Genomic DNA, 20,654 nt, shown 5'->3' on the forward strand with positions numbered 1-20,654 from the left:
TTAGTGAAACGGTAGCTTCAATTTTGCTCTTATATGTCATTATGGGAGTATATCTGGTTTGCTTGTGTTGATTTGGTATGTCCTATTGGTCTTACAAATACTCTGGGATGCCTTTTGCATTCTAGAGACACGTGCAGTTTTCATGCTTGGAAGATAGAAGTGATAGTGAGGTCAGATGCCAGTTCTAGTGCTGGGCTGCTCTGGGGAGCTCTGAAAAAGTTTCTTTGTATTTAGCCTTTCTTGCTGTATTAAATATTTTTTACCTTGACAAAGATCCTGCCGAGCACAAAAGAAACATATCATGGAATTTTCATGATATGATAAACCACTGCTATTTGTCAAATAGATCTACCTCAGTAAATTGCCACCCTGCTATATAATTTTAGGGTGTGTGCAGTTTTTGACCTTCTTTTATACTGTCTCACTTTGCCTCAGCCAAGCACATTCAAGCACACAAGCAAAACTAGCTAAAAACAAACAGAACTAGCTAAAAACAAAGCTAGTCTGTGCGATGGCCATATTGTAGAATATTTTAGACTTTTGGAGTGTTTTTGTACTTTTGGACTCCAATCTAATCGGTTGAATAAGTGGCAAGCAGGGCACCTTTGGCCGCTCTAAAGCAGTGTAGCCGATGCTGACTGCCCATTCCTGTGTGCTTATTTGTTAAGCATCGGAGGGGGTTGAGGGAAAGTCGCTTCACTAATGCAGAGAGAAACTTCTGAAACTAGAAAATTCCAATTTAAAAATCAAAATGTCAGCTCCTAAACGTACCAGGAGCGACTTTTTGCAGCCCCTTGAACTTGCTGGGCAACTCCTGCCTGAGACAAGTTTCCCAGCTCACCTCCTGGCAGCGGTGCCCCTGGTGGCAAGTCGACAAATGTCTGCTCACTGGCCTGGAATCCCTAGTTGCATATAATATAAGCTTGTAGGCTAACAATTTGTTTACAGAACATTTAAGAAGAGGAGATGGTAGCACCTTCCACAATATAAAATTAACTCCTTTGAGTGTATCCGATCAAGTGAGGATAGGGGTAAATGTGCATGGGGAGTATTAGGTAAATATATATATACAAAGGAAAAGGAGCACCATTAAGGTGATCCTTTAGTCAGACTCCCATATACTGCACTATTCCCACCAATCAACAATCAGGTAAGTAAATAGGCCAGAGAAAGAAACGTAAAACTTAACTTGGAAATGGTGCAGTATATGGGAGTCTGACTAAAGGATCACCTTAATAGTGCTCCTTTTTCTTTGTATAATAATTTGTTTACATGAAAAAGGTAACAAATCCTCAGAAATGTTCATATAAATAGGTTTCATGAAAACCGAATGATTTGACATATACTGTAGGTACATGCTGTACAGGTATGGGATCCCTTATCTGGAAACCCGTTATCCAGAAAGCTCCGAATTACGGAAAGCCTTTCTCCCATAGACTCCATTTTAATCAAATAATTCAGAATTTTAAAACTGATTTCCTTTTTCTCTGTAGTAATAAAACAGTACCTTGTAATTGATCCCAACTAAGATATAAATAATCCTTATTGGATGTAAAACAATCCTATTGGGTTTAATTAATGTTTTATTGTATTTTTAGTAGAATTAAGGTATGGAGATCCAAATTATGGAAAGACACCTTATCCGGAATACCCTCGGTCCCGAGCATTCTGGACAACGGGTCCCATACCTGTATTAAACTGTATCTTCTGTATTATATGACACTATACTAATAATAACATTTTTATATTTTATAGCGCTTTTCTCCCGTGGGACTCAAAGCACTTAATACATTATAGATTAAAGAGATGCTACTTATTGTATCTGGACGAACAGATAGGTATTGAGTCTGCTTTTAAAAACAAGATCTTGGACTGCATATGGCAACGAGTTGAGTGACAGCACGAGATCCAAAGGATTTTAGTGCTACTCTATACTCTGACCCTAGCTTTGCTGAATAATCCCAATAAACTGTGGAGAGTTTAAAACAAAGGACACAAGCTAAATATTTTAAGACCAACGTTTATTACAATGACTTTTATTTTACTTGTTTAATTTCGCTCCTTTGAGTAATGCAGAATCGGAAATAGGTGCCGGGTTTTTTTTTTGTACGCGCCACAGGCAGCTAATAAATTGTATTGCTTTTTTGGAAACTCCAATGAATAATTTACATCCAGATAAAAATAATGACCTGAGCGAAAATTTGTCACATAATGGATTTCAGATTTACTTGGAGCTGACTTAAAATACAAGTTTTATTAAATGTAATCATGCAGAGGGTGGTCAGCCTCAGTTCAGTGCATGCAGCAGTGATTTGGACCATGAGTACTGAAATTAAAAACAACTTAGACAAAAGTTAGTAAAGGCCTATATATACATGGAGGGTTCTTTGGCATCATTTCACCACTTACAATGGTGCACAGCTTCATTCTTAAAGGGGTTGATCCCCTTAATATTAACATTTATTAAGTTTAGAGAGTGCTATTCTGAAACAATTAGCAATTGGCCCTTGTTTTTCATTATTTATGGATTTTTAATTATTATTATAGCAATAGGAAGATAAGCAATAAAAAGTAACAATAACAATGTAACTGTAGCCTTAACAGAGCAATAGTTTTTTGGTTGCCCTCCCATTTGAAAGTTGGAAAGAGTCAGAAGAGGAAGGCAAATAATTCAAAAATGATAATTGAAAATACGATAAGTGAAAAGTTGCTAAAAACTGGACAATCTGAAATATATTATATGTTGACTCAAAGGTAAACCACCGCTTTATATTTTTCCATTTTTTTTCATTCATGTTCCTCCCCCTTTTCACTATTAGTATAGAGAACTGAGAAATCTCATACTAGAATAATTCTTTTAGGTTTTCTGATATTTATCACTAGCATTTCTCTTATGGAAGAGTTTCATTTCTGTACTTACTTGAAAATAATCAACCCACTCTCTAGAAGCTTATAGATATATAACTATATATGACTATGAAGATTTTCATTCATCCAGGTCATGGTATATCTAGTATAAATAAATCTAAAGCAACTGGACTTAAATAATCATTGAAGACGTTTCACTACTCATCCGAGCAGCAAAACTTCTTCAAAGATTACTGTTTAGTTGCTTTAGATTTATTTATACTAGTTATAGATATGTTGTACTTAACTCTCTTATGTATTGCTTCCTAACTTGTGCCATTATTTCTTTTCCATTTGCAAATAACAGTTATAACCTTGAACATGTTATTCTCCTCAATTCTTCTAAACACAGTGGGCATTTGATTCATTCTCAAGAACAAACATTTTTTCAAGAAAGTTAAATATATCCAACAGTCATTATGTCTAAACCTGTGGGCTTTATTTAATAAATAACATTCTGGCACATCCATATCAAGTGATAGTATACTCACTCACTGACCTTATTGAACTTTTGTCCCATGTTTCCCTTTGTTTGTTCTTTCCCACTACACTATATTGGCCAGAAAAAGCAACAGATAAATATGTATGGGATGTGCGCTAAACAGTAGAGCTAGAAGAGACATCTACCATTGGCCCATTCTCTTGCACAAACTCTGTTCATAATATCACAATCCCTTGCCAGCTACTACCTTTCATATGCTGTGAAGACACAAAGCAAATCCTAAAATTCAATAACATAAAATGACTTGAAAACTACATTTCATCCCATGAAGGTAGCACAGTGTGATCCTATATTAATATCCCCATGTCATTGTCATTTATATTGGTTTTCTCATTACTGGAATATATTGCCTCCTTGTCTTTCTGTATTTGTTCAATTCATTTTTGTGATTTATGCTAAATGTAAAAAATGAAATACACAAAGCTCTGTGCGTATAGCAGAACATTTTTCACTTGTTCCTGGTCAATAAGTATCTGTCAGATATACGTCCAAATTCTGTTAATAACAAGGACAGTATCAAGTGTTCTCCATGGAAGCAATACTATTTCTGTAACATAGCAGAGACGATATAGAAAATACTTACCCGAAGCTTCCTTCCAAACACAGTCACTTTGCCCTTGGTCTGTTCTTTTCGAAGTCGCCATTCAATTGAGTTCAGTCCATTTTCCATGGGCAGTGAAATATTACGCCTTCCAATGGTGGGGGTTACTGTGCCAGCCAAGATATGGGGTTCACTGTGGAAACTAATCCCCATTCCATTAGCATACATCACTCTCAGCGTTCCGTTACTGCATAGCTGGTAGCTGTTTCTCACTTGATCTAGAAACAAGAATTTTTCGATTGATAGATTTGAAAATTGTGAAAGCTGAATCCAAAAACATTTTTGCATTCACATTTATTCTCAAATCCCAGCAACAACATGAATTTTAATTTTAATAAATTGACTCCTGAAAGGGATCCACCATTTTCCAGTTTTACCATATCTAGGACAGCTATAGTTAGCAGCTTTTGGCATGGAGCAGTAGAATAATTACAGCCTGGTATAGTCATTCTTTAATATTACATATATATATATATATATATATATATATATATATATATATATATATATAAATATACAGTATATATATACAAGTTTCTAAAGGCCCTGTAAATAATAACTATATATATGATATACTTGTTTTTATTTCTTGCAGTGTTTACTATTTTAAAGTTAGGGTGGCGATTAGTAATGATGCTAATACGGTATGGGACATTGTCTTCCAGAATGATCGGGACCTGAGGTTTTCCAGAGAAGGGATCTTTCTGTAATTTGGAACTCTATACCTTAAGTCTACTAAAAAATCATTAAGACATTATATAAACCCAATAGGATTGTTTTGCCTCCAGTAAGGATTCATAATATCTAAGTTGTGATCAAGTACAGGTATGGGACCTGTTATCCTGAATGCTTGGGATCTGGGGGTTTGTAGATAAACCCAAGAGGATTTTTTTGCCTCAAATAAAGATTATGATATATTGATTGGGATCAAGTACAAGGTACAGGTATTGGACCTGTTATCCAGAATGCTCGCGACCTGGGGTTTTCTGGATAAGGGGTCTTTCCGTAATTTGGATCTCCATAACTTAAGTCTGCTAAAAATCATTCAAATATTGAATAAACCCTATAGGCTTGTTTTGCCTCTGATAAGGATTAATTATATCTTAGTTGGAATCAAGTACAAGGTACTGTTTTATTATCACAGAGAAAAAGGAAATAATTTTTAAAAATTTAAATTATTTGCTTATAATGGAGTCTATGGGAGATGGCCTTTCTGTAATTCGGAAGTTCCTGGATAACGGGTTTCTAGATAAGGGATCTCATACCTGTACTGTTTTATTATTACAGTGAAAAGGGAAATCACTTGTAAAAACTTGAATTCTCTGTTTAGAATGGAGTCTATGGGAGATGGCCTTCACATAATTCAGAGCTGTCTGGATAGTGGGTTTCCAGATAACAGATCCCATACCTGTATAGTACATTCATAATTGTAACTAGAATGCCATTTTTAATGTAGATTTTCTATTAAGATTATTTCTAGATTATTTTTTCGATTATTTCTACTTTCTATTTCCTATACAGGGCCTTACACTGACTGCTTACTGCGGATTTGCAACTGTCAGTTTAGCTGGTGTAACACTATTTCGGGCATGCGTGTTTTATAGATTTCCTCTTGCCTTTCAATTCGAAATAGAATTAAAGGGGGGGGGAAAAAAGAAAAGAATCTGCCTTTTGCTGGTGTTTGAGAGCTGAGATCAGCAGAACAAAACAGATTTGTTTTAGAAGATCAATTGCTTATGTTTCCTTTGTTCTTAAACATTTAGATATGTGCCCTGAGGACGATGATAGAGGACGTAACATTTGAAGAAGGGATCTTCTGTGCTGTTCCTAAAGCTCCCAGACAATGCTATCTGCCACTGCTCCACACAGACCAAATATCGTACACCAGCATGAATTCTTTATTAGCTCGGTGATGATCTCATTGTGTATTTGAAGTTTGTGGTCATCTGTTCAGTCGCTGAATAAAACTGACATGCCCTTCTAAAGAATTATTTCTACAAAGCAGACACCTACTAAGGCCACGGGAAGACAATCTTAGCTAATAGCATTTCTGCAGCTTCAGCCTCTCGTAAATCCCTGCAAAGGGCATAATATTTAATTTACCGCAGTCGGCTCACTAAAAGACTGTTTGCATTTGAAATAGATATACCAGATACACTGAATATTGTATTTTTCTTATTAGCGGCCATTAATATTCATGGCACATTATAAAATGTTTTACTGTATTGAATATCCCATGCTTTCATAAGAACGGGCGAAGAAAAGCAATTAGCTGGCTTGCAGACTTGCAGGCTGAGATATATTGTGTTCGTTTTAATTGATTATTTTACTCTTAGAAGACACCAGAATAAGTGTTAAGGAATGCAGGGGAAGAGTTTGCATTTTGTTCTTATATGTTTCTATCAAATGCCTGTCTGGGAGAATCTGAGATGCTATTTTTGGGCACCTTTTGCTCATTTTGTAGAGCAGGAGTCCCCAACCTTTTTGACCAGTGATCCACTTTTAAATGTAAATTGAGTTTGAAAGCAAAACAAGCATTCAAAACATTCCTGGGGACACTAAATAAGGGCCCTGATTGGCTATTTGGTAGCCCCATGTTGACTGGCAGTGTATAGGAGGTTCTGTTTGGCAGTACACCTGGTTTTTACCTCCTTTTAAGTTTACATTTATGGTCAGAGCAGATAAGTTAGGGATTGTGATGAGTGAGTCAGCCAAGTTTTGCTTCGCCAAAACAATCATGAAACGGTGAATAATTTGTAAAATGGGGCTACTTATTGCCGTGACTGCAAATTTTCTGATGCGCCTGCAACTTTTTTTTGGATAAAAATGTAACTCATCACTAGTTAGGGATCATCAACAAATAAACAATTGCATTATATGATAACGATAATCATTACTGATAAGAAAATAGCATTTCTTGGGTGTATTGGGACATCATCTACAGTCTGTGAAATTGGCCCGGCTATCATTGGAATCTTTCCTGCAGTAGGCAAATAGGTCAATTTATAAAGCTGTGTAAAAGGATATAAACTGGAGAAATACCATAAGAGGTGGTGTGTAAAATAAATGTGTTTTTTATAAAACCAGGGTAACTCCAATTTTGGCTTAATAACCGCCTTCCTGGCCTAGTTCCAGTAGAACATGGGTTACACTGGACTCTCTCACCCAGAATGGGCCTTCGCTAAGTGGAAGAGGAAGGTGAGGGTGTTGTGCACCTATGCCTCTCTTGCTCTTATATAGAAAAAAAAGATGCCAGAGGTTCTTGCAAACAACAAAATGAGTTTAGAGAGAAAGAGTTTATTGAACACCCACAGGGTTTACTCACAGCACAGTGGTACAAGCAACATTGCATGCAGAGTGCAATACTGACACTCCCCTGAGGACAGACTTGGCAGGAATCTCACCTCTGCAACACCCTATAGTGGCCTGGATCACCTCAGGGAATCCCTCTGATTCCCTATCCACTGGGATCCCTACACTACAGGCAATATAGCCTGGGAGAGATACCTCCAAAACTGCCACTCCTAGGTTGGAGATTAGAACTGCTCTTTCTAGTGCAACCCTAACCACCTTACACTGTGTTTTAAAAACGATAACAAAATTTGCCACACATCGGCAGGCTTTGCTGCGTAAAAAGGACATCATTTTTTGCACGTTTTTTCTTCCGCCAGAACATAAAATAATGGCGTAAAATTTTGTGTTTGGACGGCAAGATTAACCATTTATTTTACACAGATATTTACACTGTTTTTTTGGTACAATTTGTTTTACACAGCATTATAAAAAGTCTGGTATTTAAGTTTCATTTTCATGCAGCCTTGGTAAGCTCATTTTATTTGTGTTGCTAGGCAGCATGTGTTCACTACGGTTTGAAACGCAAAAACTAGGTACAGTTCCTAGGTGACTAAATACTGTGGCACCTACAGTGTTGGCAGGTCATGTCAGGGAGAGAAGGTAAAGTTACAACACTGCATTGCATTCCAAAGCCTATTCGCAGCTTTATAAATATTCCCCATAAAGTGCCTTTGGGAATTTTTTAACATGTGTAATTATCAATAGTGATAAGCGAATCTGTTCCATTTCTCGTCCCTGAAAAATTTGTGAAACTGAAAAAATTAGCGAAATGTGATTTGTTTTGAAATTTTTTTGACACACGTGACTTTTTTTGATGCGCAGCACATTTTTCCTGCAGTGAATTTTTGCACCTGTTTCATGCCAAAAATCTGCCTATAGCGAAACATGGAAATATGCCGCAAATCTATGTCTGCCGGAAAATTTTGCTCATCACTAATTATAAAGGCAACTGATGCAGGCACTAAGACTAATAAACAACAGTGTAAAAGCCACAACCAGCACTAAACATCAATCCTATACGATTGGTAACATATGGAGAAGAAATATTTAGCCACCTTTTCTAAAAGGAGACAAGATACAGTGTGATGCTTTAACAACAAAATCTCTCTCTCTTTAGTAAATGAAAATGCTAATTGTAGACAGATTGATGATCTTGCTCAGGCTGAAAAGACCAAATGCAGCGCCACACTAGATGCAACTATAAGAGAACTCCAGCTGTGTCCATGCTCATCGGCAAATGCATAATGTAGCAGCTGGGAGGATTCCTATTGTTTCACGTAGCTGCTGGCTGTTACCATGCCGTACAGTGACCTTGGAATAATACAAGCTGTTGTGTTGTTGTGCATGCAATGCAGATTATGGCTGAATAACTGTCATTCACTATTTCAGGAAGATTTTGACATAAGAAAGGAATGTGAACATTCAAAATGCATTATCTAAAATGTGACCATTTTTAAAAGATTTTTAAGACAATAAGCTCCATGCAGTATGTGCCATAGTTCAAAATAAGACAGTGGATAAGAGTTTCTAGCTCAGAATGTATGGTAAATCTTATTGGTGACTCCAATATATTGGTTAAAAAATGAATTGCCCATGGTCTCAAATACACACAGCACACATCAAAAGGAAGTCGGTTCTTGAGTAACCAATCCATTCTGGGATAGAATTCTAGCATTCTAGCATTGACATTTTGGTAAATTTTGCTCTATGTGTGAGGCCCTTAAAACAACTATTTAGGACTATTAATATTGGTGTATAGGTGTAGACTGAATCATTTGATTATGACAACCACATCCATGCACTGGACATTTAGCCCAACAGCAGTTGGAGGTGGGGTGGAAGGAGGTAATAGGGTTGCACATGGGCTAGACAGAACAGTTAGATATCATGAACTTTGGTCCCATAATCTTTTATTTAGGCTTATAGTGCATGGAACATTATTACTGGGACGCATACTATATGAAGAGGTGATGGGTAATTCTGGGAGTTTGAATGCTACTGAGATACTGGGGGAAAAAACTGGATAAGCAAAATGACACAAGTGCAGACACATTAGTTAGAGGGGAAATAATACAGATGATGGGGTACAGATGTAGAACAGTAACCAGGCCAGAGGGAAGAGAGTAAGGAAATTAGAAATTGGTCCTGGGTACTAAATGGTTCTCTAAAAGGTAAGCTGTTTAGTCTGAATAAATACCTATTGTACTTATTAGAAAACTATATTACTTATTAGAAAACTATACATAAAACATAGTTTGTTTTTTTTCTATTTCCCAATAACATACATTGCTAATTCGAAGCTTGTTTTTTAGCTTTCTTTTTTAACTGCCGCAAAAGAAAGTTATTATTTTTTAACTAAAGTACCATATGATACTGCGAGTGACTCCTGGTAGTAAAAACGAGCTGCTGTAAAATCAAAGCTTTATGGAAGATATATTGTTTTTAATTTTAAAAACCATTATCTTTCTAGGTTTTCATCCCAGTTACTTGTTTCAGATTTAAGTAAGGTGCTAAAACAGGCTTCAGGTCTAAAATACGATAGCAGCGGTAAATCCTTTACCGTATAAAATTAATGTCTAATAAATAGAATTTTGAAAAATTGAAATATTATTTGTAAATGCAACATTTTTAATATCTTGTAGAATATTCCATAAAGTTTAAACTCCTCTGGTAACTTCTGACGTTCATTTTCCCCAATAAAATGTGATTTATTATTAATCAGTTAAATGAAATTTATCTCTCCAGAAATATAGTTTTATAGTCTTTGGTAACGCCATCTCTAGAGATGTAAATAAAAACCAAAATCCCCAAATACAATCTTTCTGCAAGAAAAAATAACTTTTGTATATGAATCACAGCGTCGGAATATTTAATTATGGAGAAAATAAACTGATAGTACAATAGCAGCTTCTGCAGGAATGTATTTTTATCTGATTTCAATGTCTCTGACCACCTTGTTTCTCTTTTCTTATCACTTATACAGGTAAACATGGTATTAGACTTGGAAAAGTGTACAGCATTTTTGTAAGATTTTCATATAGTTAAAGAATATTTGGGTTTATTGATTTTTAAAAAATAATTGCACATTTTTGTGTACAAAACATAAAACTTTGGAATTATATTCTTTTTAACAAGAGAAAATATGTTACCTTTGAACAGAATGCACAAAGTTATAGTGAATAGGCAGCATGCATGGCAAAAGCACAAAAAACAGCATTTTGGACACTTTTATTGTTAACAGGGTTCATGGCCCCTATTTATAACAAAAAGGCCAAATTGAATATTTACAGTTTGTGGGATGGAAAAGGAAAAAAATGCTTATTTTTAAATATAGCCATAAGAGCATACTATAAATTCTAAAGTTTAAACCAGGGGTCCCCAACCTTTCTTACTCGTGAGCCACAGTCAAATGTAAAAAGACCTGGTGAGCAACACAAGCATCATAAGCGTTCACAGAGGTGCCAAATAAGGGCTGTGATTGGCTATTAGGCAGCCTCTATGCACACTATCAGCTTACAGGGGGCTTTATTTGGTAGTAAATCTTGTTTTTATTCAACCAAAACTTGCCCCCAAGTCAGGAATTCAAAAATAACTACCTGGTTTGGGGGCACTGAGAGCAACATCCAAGGGGTTGGTGAGCAACATGTTGCCCCTGAGCCACTGGTTGGGGATCACTGGCTTAGAGAGTCAGGGTTTAACCTTTGACACCTCAGTTGATAACTAAATATCCAAACAAGTGACCATTATTCTGTGCTTCAATTTTTTTGAGGAAGATAAGACGTTCAGTGAAAAAACTCCCCTGTCATACTGTATATAGGATTAAGGCTACCTGAATTACATGATAATATAGCAGTTGAGTACACATTTTGCTCAAACTATTCTTACTTAGCTTCTGATCATGAAGATAGTATTACAAAAGTAAATCATGGGAACAGTCTTACATAGTATTTGGAGTTTTACCATGTTGTTCTCAGCAAGGCTTATTACCCAGTGGTTCAGACAACCATCAAAGACCCTTAAAAATAATGAATTTCAGCTGTGTTATATTGGGTGGCTTATTTATCAAAATTCATACTTGCGAATGTAGAGTCTCTGTTTTTCAATTCGAATGAACCTGAAAGTTTCAAAATGTTTTCTTATTTATTTAAAACATTTGAACCTAAAAATCTCAAATAAAACCATGAAAATAGAAACCTAGAATTCAAATTCTTCTCATCTTTCTCAATGGGTGTACAAAGTTCAGATTTAAAAAATTGCTTAGATTTCGTGTAAGACAACTCCCATTGTCTTTAAAAGAACTTGCATGTTTTCAGATGCCAAGGTTTAAACTTTTCGCACTTTTTTCCACTTAATCAACATCAAACATTCCCATTCTGAAAGCCCTTATTGGAGTTTTAAGGCAAAAAAATTAGAATTGCGGCAAAAATTTCAATTCAAACATTAATAAATCAGCCCCTAAATCTTATTAAGAAAGAAATGGTGCATGGGTCAGTGTTCCTGTAGTTGTATTATTATATATTTAAGCCTGGAATTCCATGTTAATAAGTAAGCTTTGCATGGAACATAATGGTGAAATCTGAAGGAAATACACGTCTCTGTGCTCTGACAGGTATGGCCTTGAAAACACTTATTGCAAAACTGATTGTCTCTGTCATGTATGGCTATATGGAACATGGTAAATGGATGTGAAATACCGTGTGAGGAAGGAATATTATATGTCTTCTTAATAGTCTGTAAATGATTTAATTAATGGAAAACATTACCTTGAACAACAGTATACGATGCCTCAACTGAAGACAGGTTGGTTATGACAGTGACATCATCATCACGGTTCGAATTCTCTATGTCAATTGTAATGGATTTTTCCATTTCCCGGTGAAGACTTGTAACAACTCCAGTTGGACGTGTTACATTGGTTAAGCGACCTTCATTGTCGTAGCTGAAATGAAATTCATTTACATTACCCAAGAGAAAAGTGGTAAGGGCATTCAAAGAGAGTCACATATATATATGGCTACTAAGCAAAAATAGCTCTGTATTTAATTCTATTATCATTCTGTTGTATTATTGTTTCCTTTAATCAACTGACAAAAAGCACCATGTTCCAATGTGGATTTTAGCATATTCTTCCATTTCAAGGTTTTGGAATTTCAATTTCAATTTTTTTATGGGAATATTTAAACATGAATGCATACAAATTATATCCCTAGCTCCTTAAAGGAGAAGGAAAGTCATTTTGGCATTTTACTGCCAATAGATTAGCCACATTAGTGCCACCAAGAACACAAAGGAAGCTTTACCATACCTGAGTAAACAGCCCTAGAAGCTTTCTCTGTTTGTTTAAGATTGCAACTGTCATTTTAGCTTGGTCTCCTAACTTCCTGTTACAACTCTAGCCATTGCTAGCTCAGATCACACATTCTAAGGGGGGGGGGGAGTTCATTTTTAATTCCTGTGGGCGGGGGGGGGGGAGCAGGAGAAGGGATAGAGGAGAGAACTGTGCAGACTCTGGCCCCAGCAATGAAGGATTTTTCTGAGAGAGGAATATCGATACCCTAAGAACATGTTTACAAAAAAGGAGACAAGAAATCTTGTTTCTTTTGATAGAGGACTCTATCAGCAGCATTACTGTAAGTGTTTATGGCTGTATTTACATAGACCTTTCTGATAAAGCTTACTTAGTTTTACCTTATTTTACCTTATTTATCTCCACTCATAGCCTAACTGCAGTAGGATAACTCCATTGAATTAAGCCTGCATGGAGTTTAGCCTATTAGCTCTGTAGCTCAATGCCTGTAGAGTCAGTACCTAAAAACACGAGAAACACTGGGCACAAGAAACATCTAATAGGTTTGCTTATAGACTATTCAGTGGAATACCATAAACACTGGCTAGCATTGGATGTCTTTTTTAAAAAAAATGTAAATTGTACAAAAGATGTAAATGAAGAGTTAGTAGCATTTTTTTAATTCCCCATAAAGCACCACTTGCTGTTTTTGTTAGGGTTGGCGGTATGGAATTCAAGAATACATTTCAAAAACGTAGTTGAATTATACAGGATTTCATGAGCCTCTTATAGTAAACTTCCTTTAGTATAGGAATCCCATATTAAAGACCAAAGAAAAGTTCGGCAATATAAAAATCAGCAAATTTCTTCGGATATGCTTAAGGGATTTTTTTTTTTTGCTTTTTTTTACCAATGCAAATGTAAAATAATTGGGCAGCAAAATGTTTGAAAGAGAGAGCGTGTGACAGACAGATATTTATGAATTATAAATGGGAAATATCAGTGGTAAAAATGTAATGCCTTTAAAGCGATAGTCAGATCTGGCGGATTTTTTTCGCAGATTGATAGAAGATTAAGGAGCTAACGCAAAAGCAAGATTTGATATCTTTTTACAACCTTGGTACCAATTAGTTTAATGCCTACGACTATTAGATATATCACTCATTCCCTGACATTTCAGTACAAACCTGGAAAAACCTGTTTGTTGAAGTTCTTCTGTAAGGGGGGGGGGGGGGGGGGGGTCTAGATTCAAACTAAGCATAAGGTTATTTAATAGCAAATATCAACTGGTTATCTGATTCTTATATCATTGTTATCCCAGACTATGCTTAAGGGGGCAATATACTCACTTATTTAAAATTAGGTCAATGAATAGGGCTTGTGCTAAACATAGTTTTATAGCCTAAATTGTCTACCTCACAAGAGCCAAACATGAAGTAACACGGAGTAACTTCAGTTTCCCTGCCCTGAATAGCTCAAGAAATAACAAAACCATAGATTCTTCCTGACAACACAATAGGCTAGTAAACAATACTGTATAGCAATTTTCTGAATTCAAGTGACTTGCACATTTTATTTTCTATACAATTTTTGTTTGAAGCCAAAACCTGTTGCTGTAAAAAAATTTCTGATGCTGTATTTAGCAACCACATATCTAAAATTATGAACATGAGACTATGGGGCATATTTATTATTAAAATTCGCCACACATACCAGGCTTCACCACATAAAATAATGGCGCCATTTTTTATGTGTTTTTACTTTGTATGTACTTTGGATCACCGTATTTTAACCGCATCACCTAGACATAAAAATCTTTATAATAAATAAGTCCAAAATCCATTTTTTTTTCATTTAGACATCCATACCTATATATGGTTATAATTGTTTTTAACTCAGCTGCCAATCATATATTGCCTGCCCCTTCTCTATGTCTTAGGGGGGCAGGCAGGGAGTGATATCACTCCAACTTGCAGCTCAGCAGTAAAGTGTGACTAAAGTTTATCAGAGCACAGGTCACATGGCTGTGGCACCCTGGGAAATGAAGAATATGGCTAGTCCCATGTGAGATTTCAAAATTAAATATAAAAAAATCTCTTTGTGTTTTTGAAAAATGGATTTGAATGCAGGATTCTGCTGGAGAAGCTCTATTAACTGATGTGCTAAAAAAAAACCAAAAAAAACCCCATGTTTTCCCTTGACAGTTTTCCTTTAACGGAGTGAATAAGTGTTGTCATGTTTAATGCAACCAATTATTAGCCAATTATTATTAATACAGGCAAATGATATTTGTAACAAAGTACATAATGCACTTTAACGGCTGGGCTTAATAAGTGCTCCTGGGCAGAATATTTAGCAGAGTAGGCCTGTGTAGTGACAAAATAGTTGGAGATTAGTTTTCATATCTACTAAGTTAGGAGTTGTCACTAATAAACCACTACCTTATTATTAAACCCAGAATAATCCTGATTTTTAGTGCCCAAATGGGGCTCAGGTAAATGTGAATGTCTGGGCATAAGGATTAAGTAGAGTGAAGTTGTACATAGCCCACGTAACTGGCTTTGGCTGAGACATGAACAAGCAAAAAAGTATGTTAACTAAAAGCCTGCATGATTTCATGAATGTTTTCACTAGTCCAGGAACCAACAGAAACCAATTATCAGCTCTCCTATTGCTCCTTTACTTCTAAATGGCAAAAGCAGAATGTTTCATTACTATCGGCACCAGAACTAGGGAAAACAGCAAATATTAATGAAAAACTCTTTAAGCAATTAAACCATACGCTTACTACTAGCATTTCATAAAGGGGCTTTGCATAAAAATAATAAAGAGCTAGGACAAGATGCCTTCCACTGGGAGGAATTAGCACAATGTACAAAACTCCTTTGCACAACAGGTGGCAGCTGTAAATATGCCTGCGTGTATGGGTGAAAACTTCCGGCAGATTTATTTCACAGTTATACACGCACACTAGGATTAGAAAACATTAATAGTGAAAAACCCAAGTAACTGTTCATAATTTATATCATGCATGAGTGCACGAGAATCAACCATTTGTCTCAAGAAACTTCCAGTGTAATGCCCAGTGTAATGTCAGGCCAGGGGCCCCTATAAACACTCCAACCTCCTCATCATATTCACTCCCTTCCCTTCTGCAACCCTTACCCCCATATGTAATAAAAGGCACTAAGTTTGCCCAATAGCAATAACCCTTAGCAACCAATAAGATGTTTGCTTTTAAACAGGTGACCAGTAAATTCTACCAGCTGATTGGTTACTATGGGTTACTGCTCCTGGACAAACTTAGTGCCTTTTATTACATAACCCCCTTTGGCTTTTTGCAATGGGAAGGCCACAGCTTTGTTACAAAATAAAGTAATATGTTAACACAAAATTAAACATTTGAAAGTGAATATAACGTTACATCACAAACTTCAATGTGAATAAAACCCCCTAGGAATGCTTGCAATAATAACACCATTCCCTGCCTCTTTTTGTTCGATACGGTTTCCTCCTCACACTCGGCAGGGCTCATCCCTTGAGGTTAATATAAGGCTTGATAAAGGGCTGGTTTAAGCCTGAAACGTTGCTGTGTGCACTTGAGTAAAGTCACTTTTTTCTACAACATTTCCAGAGTGCTGCTGTTTTTTCATTTTATCCTGGATATTGTTTTACCCTGGCTGAGGGTTCAGCTTGCACCTGGGGCTACAACTAGCTGGTTTGTCCATTGTGTAGCACACCTTAATCAATTCATCCCTTGAGGTTAGGTACTGAGTGTCCATACCAACAGGATGTACCCATATCGCCATATAAAGAGTGATACTACAACACTATAGTTCAGGGTAAAAAAACAAGGTATTTATACAATAGAATAAGTTGTATCTACAGCCTCCTACAGCATTTTTCTTTCTGTTTAATCCTAGGGACATAGGTTACTCAATGACGGAATAGCAACTGGTCCCAGAGAATGTGCACGCCTTTATCGTCTTGAAATATTGATGCTACTGCTATCTCTCCAACACAGACTTTCAAAGACCCTATAAAGATCCCACCTATTGCCATAACGAGGGGTGTGTGGTTTAATGATAGATAATGGATCATATGAAATCAAATGTCTGATTGGTTAGTAGGCTGAGTAAAAATAGCTCAATCTTATTACCATATAAACACCTCCCTGCAAGTAAACACGTCTTTGTATAGAACATTTATATGGATGTTCACTAACTTCCATGCGTGTATGCTTATATGAGACTGGCACTAATGTGGCATTTTCTGTTAAAAGAGAGAATATATTGTCTGTGTTATTTACATCTAAATAGTTAATTCCCTATGCTGTATTTATATACATGTCATGTTAAACGGCACCATAGGGAATGAGCATCATTCAGCAAACTTGTTTCATGCAGAATAAAAAGAAAAGATTTAATAGCTGGGCTGTTAAACCCACAATCCACCATTAGATGTCAGTATAAGCAATGAAACCCCATAACACAACACCTGCAATGTGCTATTGAAATAAAGCGAATACATTCCCAGGAATATTTGTTAAATACATTGTGGAATCATTTCACGCTATAGCATGTACCTATCAATGAATCTTATAGACAGGCCATAGGAATAGGGGTTTTTGGAGACCGATTTACTTATTAAGGTGGCCATACACGCACCGATATTATCGTACGAAACCTCGTTTCGTACGATAATCGGTGCGTGTATGGCATGTCAGCGAGTCGACCGATATCGCAGGAAGCTGCTGATATCGGACGACTCGCCGATCGGACCAGTTTGAAAATTTTGATTGGGCGCCATAGAAGGCGCCTGACCAAAATTCTCCCTTCAGAGCTGAATCGGCAGAAGGAGGTAGAAATCCTATTGTTTCTACCTCCTTACCTGCCGATTCAGCCCTGAATGGTGTGTGGCGGATCTTACGATGTTTCGTGCGACCGATGGTCGTACGAAACATCGTCAGATCGCCACGTGTATGGCCACCTTTACTTCATATATCTCTTCTACTAGTTAGCCAGTAAATACTTAGTATAAGCATGCACACTATCCCAGCTTTGTTTTCTTTGTTTATATTTTATAATCAAACACTAGACTAGTGTGTATAATCTCCATGCCTCGTTAACTAACAGAATACTGGCCTCATTCACAAATGTGCTGCATTCAAAAAATTGGTGCAATCTATAATGTTTTTTATCCACAAGGTAATATGTCCCCAGCATTATTACTGCTAACCAGTGTAGAATTTTGTGCTAGATAATAGGAGCTCCAAAATTTGTCCTGCACAGGGACTGTTCAAAGTGACTGTTCATAGTTACATACTGTAGTTACATAGTTACATTGGGTTGAAAAAAGACCAGAGTCCATCAAGTTCAACCCTTCCCAGCACACACAAACCTATATTGACCTATCTATACACTCACATGCATAAACCATATATACAGGTATGGAATCTGTTATCCGGAAACCCATTATCCAGAAAGTTCCGAATTACAGAAAGGCCCTCTCCCATAGACTCCATTATAAGAAAATAATTCTAATTTTTAAAAATGATTTCCTTTTTCTCTGTAATAATAAAACAGTACCTTGTACTTGATCCCAACTAAGATATAATTAACCCTCATTAAACGATCCTATTGGGTTTAAATTATGTTTAAATCATTTTTTAGCAGACTTAAGGTATGGAGATCCAAATTATGGAAAGATCCCTTATCTGGAAAGGCCTGGGTCCCAAGCACTCTTGATAACAGGTCCTATACCTGTACCAACATCAATGCTAACTGTAGAGTTTACTACAGGTATGGGACCTGTTATCCAGAATGCTCGGGACCTGGGGTTTTCCGGATAAGGGGTCTTTCTGTAATTCGGATCTCCTGCCTTAAGTCTGCTAATAAAATTATTTAAACAGTAATTAAACCCAATAAAATTGTTTTGGCTCTGACAAAGATTAATTTTATCTTCTTTGGAATCAAGTTCAAGGTACTGCTTTATTATTACAGAGAAAAAGGAAATCATTTTTAAAAATGTGAATTACTTGATTAAAATGGAGTCTATGGGAGATGGCCTTTCCGTAAATTGAAACTTTCTGTATAATGGGAAACTTTTCTGATAATGGGTTTCTGGATAATGGGTCCTATACCTGTATCACAATAGCCTTGGATATTATGCTTGTTCAAGAACTCATCCCATCTCATCCCTCATCCCTCATCATTGTGTCTAACAAAAGGGTGAGGGTGCAAGTAGGAGACAGATGTGTACTTTCACACACTTCACTTGCATGCCTTTTTTTTTTTTAAAGATTTAGTGAGCAGACCAAGTACCTTACACCGGGTTAATTGCAGGGCTTAATACTCTTCATGCAACATTTTGTACCTCAGTCACAGTACAAGGGCATTAGTGCAAGTAAAAAGAGGCCCAAGCACTTTATATATGGCCCTTTAATACACAAACGTTTGTGCACGTCTTGGTACATAGCATTTTGCCCTTAAATAGCAATGGAGCCTGTGGTCTCTAGTTTTGTGAGCAAAGCCCATTGCAAATTATCACAGAATTTATGTCACTGATGGGTGCCGAAAAGGTCATGATCAATAAAAAAAAAAAAAATAAGTGTGTGCTGCAGCCGGAGTGGAGAGCATTATTCCCAAACAAGAAAAGCCACAAAAAAACACAGAAAGAATGGTTCCTTTGAACATCTTTCCTCTAAAGGTTATTTACAAAAAGACATACAAGATGCAGCCTGACAATTGAAGTGATGCGAGATGCGCTTTTAGTCAGCAGCCATTATCCAAAATGCGGCAAATGTTCAAACGGTGTCAAAAGTCACAGCAACCTCGACTTCTTTTCTCGTTACAAATACCACACTGGCATGTATGGACTGGAGCATTGATTTTCCTCTGTCATGTGCAAGTGTTACATATCTCACAGCAGAATGATATTTTAGAACCATATAGCTACAAAAGCAGCTTTCAAGTATATATGTTTCTGATAACCACTGGCAGATTCCTGTTCTGCAGAAACCAGTGATTTGTTTCCCTTTGATTGTTTTTCTTTGTAATATAACCCAAATCAATGACCTTTTATTGATTCCTGAAATGGGGTCTGATTTATAACTGTGCCACTTGCTGGACAGCAGTAGCACCATTGTGGCTTTGGCATGGGATTTCTAACATTATACACCAAGTGAGCACAGAGTAGAGTGCACTGGGTTTCTATAACTACTGCTAATTTCAGGGCTTTGTCTGGCTATCACAGCTCATAAGCCACAAGTCCAATGGTAAAGACCAATCTATATGCACTGAGAGTTGTCCTGTGCCTAGATCCATACAGGAATAGGATCCAGTTTGAGTCTAATATTTCAGAGATGTGGGGAAAAGTCAAACTACTGGTCACAGAACTCACAGAGTTGCAGAAATCTTCTTTGGTTCAGATGTTCAGGCTGAACCAAGAGGTCAGTACATAAAGCCACATATTTGAGCAACAGAAGAGGATGGAACCAGATGATGACAAAGGTTTCATCCATCCTTTGACCAAATGCAATCAGCATAAACTGCTTGGATGATGCAGTCAGGTAGAGCGGCCATTCATTTTGATATATTTAGCATTCATTTTAACTATAATAAACAAAATTTGTACTGGCCATATCTTTGGCTTATGCACGCCATGCCAATGACCCCTGGGATCATAAGATTCACAGTGCACACAAATAAACCAAGGGCACACATACATGCTAGGCCACATGAGCCAATTAATGACAAAGTTCTGCCTTTTACTCCAACATTTCTTCCTGTTACAGTTAGAGCTGCATTATTTTAGTGAGCACAAAGACCATCACAAAATGGTGGCTCAAGGGAAAAGATATATATAAAATTATATAAAATATATTTCCATTTTCAATTCACACATAAACACTGATATCTGACCGGGGATCTCAAGAGTAAAGATTCACAAAGAGGTTTTCCCCAGGTAGGCTATTTACTGTTATTTTTTGGTTTCTATAGAAA

The 20,654-nt window shown here is 36.6% G+C and overlaps 1 protein-coding gene across 2 annotated transcripts in view; it reads right to left on the bottom strand.

Annotated features, from left to right (window-relative positions):
• The window catches only part of tenm2 (teneurin transmembrane protein 2), a 712,086-nt gene that overhangs the window by 17,726 nt on the left and 673,706 nt on the right, over positions 1-20,654 (bottom strand). For both annotated transcript variants that reach the window (XM_031898791.1, XM_012959675.3), the window contains 2 exons: positions 12,128-12,303; positions 3,993-4,228 (listed from right to left, as the gene is read on the bottom strand). In XM_031898791.1, coding sequence (XP_031754651.1) covers positions 3,993-4,228; positions 12,128-12,303 — 412 coding nt within the window. The remainder of the gene's footprint in view (positions 1-3,992; positions 4,229-12,127; positions 12,304-20,654) is intronic.

Source organism: Xenopus tropicalis, chromosome 3 (genome assembly GCF_000004195.4).
Source record: "Xenopus tropicalis strain Nigerian chromosome 3, UCB_Xtro_10.0, whole genome shotgun sequence".
Classification (NCBI taxonomy): Eukaryota; Metazoa; Chordata; class Amphibia; order Anura; family Pipidae; genus Xenopus; species Xenopus tropicalis.